The sequence below is a fragment of the Nicotiana tabacum genome, chromosome 8 (assembly GCF_000715075.1).
Source record: "Nicotiana tabacum cultivar K326 chromosome 8, ASM71507v2, whole genome shotgun sequence".
Lineage (NCBI taxonomy): Eukaryota > Viridiplantae > Streptophyta > Magnoliopsida > Solanales > Solanaceae > Nicotiana > Nicotiana tabacum.
In genome coordinates this window covers 118002090-118004358 of record NC_134087.1, presented here as the reverse complement: position 1 = coordinate 118004358, position 2269 = coordinate 118002090, and the positions used below count along the sequence as shown (strand labels likewise).

The following is a 2269-nucleotide window of genomic DNA, read 5'->3' as shown; positions in this document are numbered from 1 at the left end:
TTGCTGGAGGAGTGGCCCTTTTTTCTAGCTCAAGGGACTCGAACTGAGGTTCCCTTGATCAAAATCCTCGGCCTTCCAGTGCCATGACCCATTCAGCTAACCCTTCACCATCCATTTCTTCTAAATTTGTCAGACATGCCTCCAATGGATCTTTTACAGTTAGGGTCATATCATATTCTTGCAGGATTACATCCACTGCCTCCACTAGAGAGCAATTAGCATATTCACTGGGTCTCCTCATAGATTGCTGACATTGAATATGACTTCTTCATCGTTCAATATCATTTTTAATTCCCCAGTCTCACAGTCGATCAGTGCTCTCCCAGTGGCTAAAAATGGTCTCCCTAAAATTAGGGGTATCTCCTCATCCACCTGACAATCCAGGATAACAAAGTCTCCAGGGAACACGAACTTCCCCACTTGCACCAACACATCATCAAGAATACTAGTGGGCCTCTTCACTGTGCGGTCAGCCAGTTGTAGCAGCATCGAAGTTGGCCTAGCTCTGCCAATGCCCAGTTTGGTGTAGACAGCCAGCGGCATCAGATTTATGCTGGCTCCCAAATCACACAACGCCTTTGCAAAGGCATAGCTTCCAATTGTGCATGGAATAGTGAAGCTACTTGGGTCCGACATCTTTTGAGCCATCGGTTTTGCCACCACTGCGCTGCAAGTCTATGTCAGAGTTATAGTGGATAGATCTTGAAAATCAAACTTCCGTGACATTAGATCTTTCATCATCTTAGCACAACTGGGCATCTCCCTCAAGGCATCCATCAAAGGAATATTCAACTGAATTTGACGCAGCATCTCCATGAACTTCTTGTATTAGTCTGCCTTCTTTTTTTTGACCAGTCTCTAAGGGAAGGGTGCAGGTATCACCCTTTGTGCATTGCTTGTTGGCTTCTCTCTGTTAGAATTTTCTGGCACAAGAGGTGCCACCTATTCTGGAACTTGCTCATTCATCTTTTCTTTGCCTTTTTCCTCCTGACTCTGCTCAACCACCACTTCAGTAAGTTCTATTGGTTCCTCTACCTCTAATTGAACTGGAGTGGCTGGTGTAGTATCCTTGCTGGCTTGTGCAATTTCCTACTCTCTGTCTAAATCTCTCCCATTCCGGAGACTTACAGCCATCAACTGATTCGGATTTTGGTCCTTGGGTTTTATGTTTGTGTCTGCAGGAAAAGTTCCATGAGGACGGTTGTTCAAAGCCATGGATAGCTGACCCAACTGCGTTTCAATATTCTTTATTTTTAAATCATGCACTGCCAATTTTTCCTACACTTTATTATTTGTCCTAATGAGTTGCTGAAGCATACCCCTAATTTCCACCATGTTGTTATCTTGCTGCTGAGGGGGTGGTTGGTATGTCAAGTGTTGCTGATTTTGTTGTGGATAGCCCTGTGGTTTCTGATATGGTACTGGCACCAATTGGTTTTGAGGGTGCATACCCCTAGGCTACTGCATATTAGGCATGTACTGCTGATTTTGCTGCGGTCTCCACTGCTGTGCTCTTTGCCTCTGACCCCCATAGTTGTTGACATAATTCATATCTTCCCTTGCCCCTTGATTTTCACCTTCTCCGCTCCATGAACACACATAAGACTGATTAATACAAGGTGTACACAGTATCCCATTTGTTGTATCAATAATGTGCACCTGTTTTGTACCCATCTCATCAATCTTCTTTGTCAATATGTTCATCTGGGTTATGAGTGTGGCCATATTCTCTGCATGCGAATTATTTGGGTCAAGAGGAACTGAATGCACTATAGGTGCCAATGTTGTACCTCTAGTCATCCACCCCGAATTTTGTGACATCTTATCAAGAAGGATTTTGCACTCAGTGAATGTTTTACTTAAAAATGCACCTCCAGCTGAAGCATCCACATTTGCTTTCAAATTGTCAGCTAGCCCCATGTAGAATATCTGGACGAGCATCTGGTCTGGAATGCCATGGTGAGGACACTTCACTAACATCCCTTTAAATCTTTCCCAAGTTTCTTGCAAGGACTCAGTGGGATGTTGTCTATACTGCAATATGTCACCAATCTGTTTTGCAGTCTTGTTAGGTGGATAGAACTTGTTCAGAAACTGCTTGACTAATTCCTCCCAGGTAGTAATAGAGTTGATAGGGAGCGAATTTAGCCAAGTCTGAGCTTCCCCGGTTACCGAGAATGGAAACGGTAGCAGCTTGATAGCTTTCAGAGTCGCATTTGGGTCATACAAATTGACAGAAAATTTTTCAAGTGTTGTTGCGAGTCTTCAA

At 43.8% G+C, this 2269-nt stretch overlaps 1 protein-coding gene across 1 annotated transcript; it reads right to left on the bottom strand.

Annotated features, from left to right (window-relative positions):
- Window positions 1-237: 237 nt before the first annotated feature.
- LOC142163269 (uncharacterized) lies at window positions 238-543 on the bottom strand. Its single transcript, XM_075220539.1, has one exon. The coding sequence runs from the start codon at window positions 541-543 to the stop codon at window positions 238-240; it is 306 nt and encodes a 101-aa protein (XP_075076640.1).
- Window positions 544-2269: the final 1726 nt, after the last annotated feature.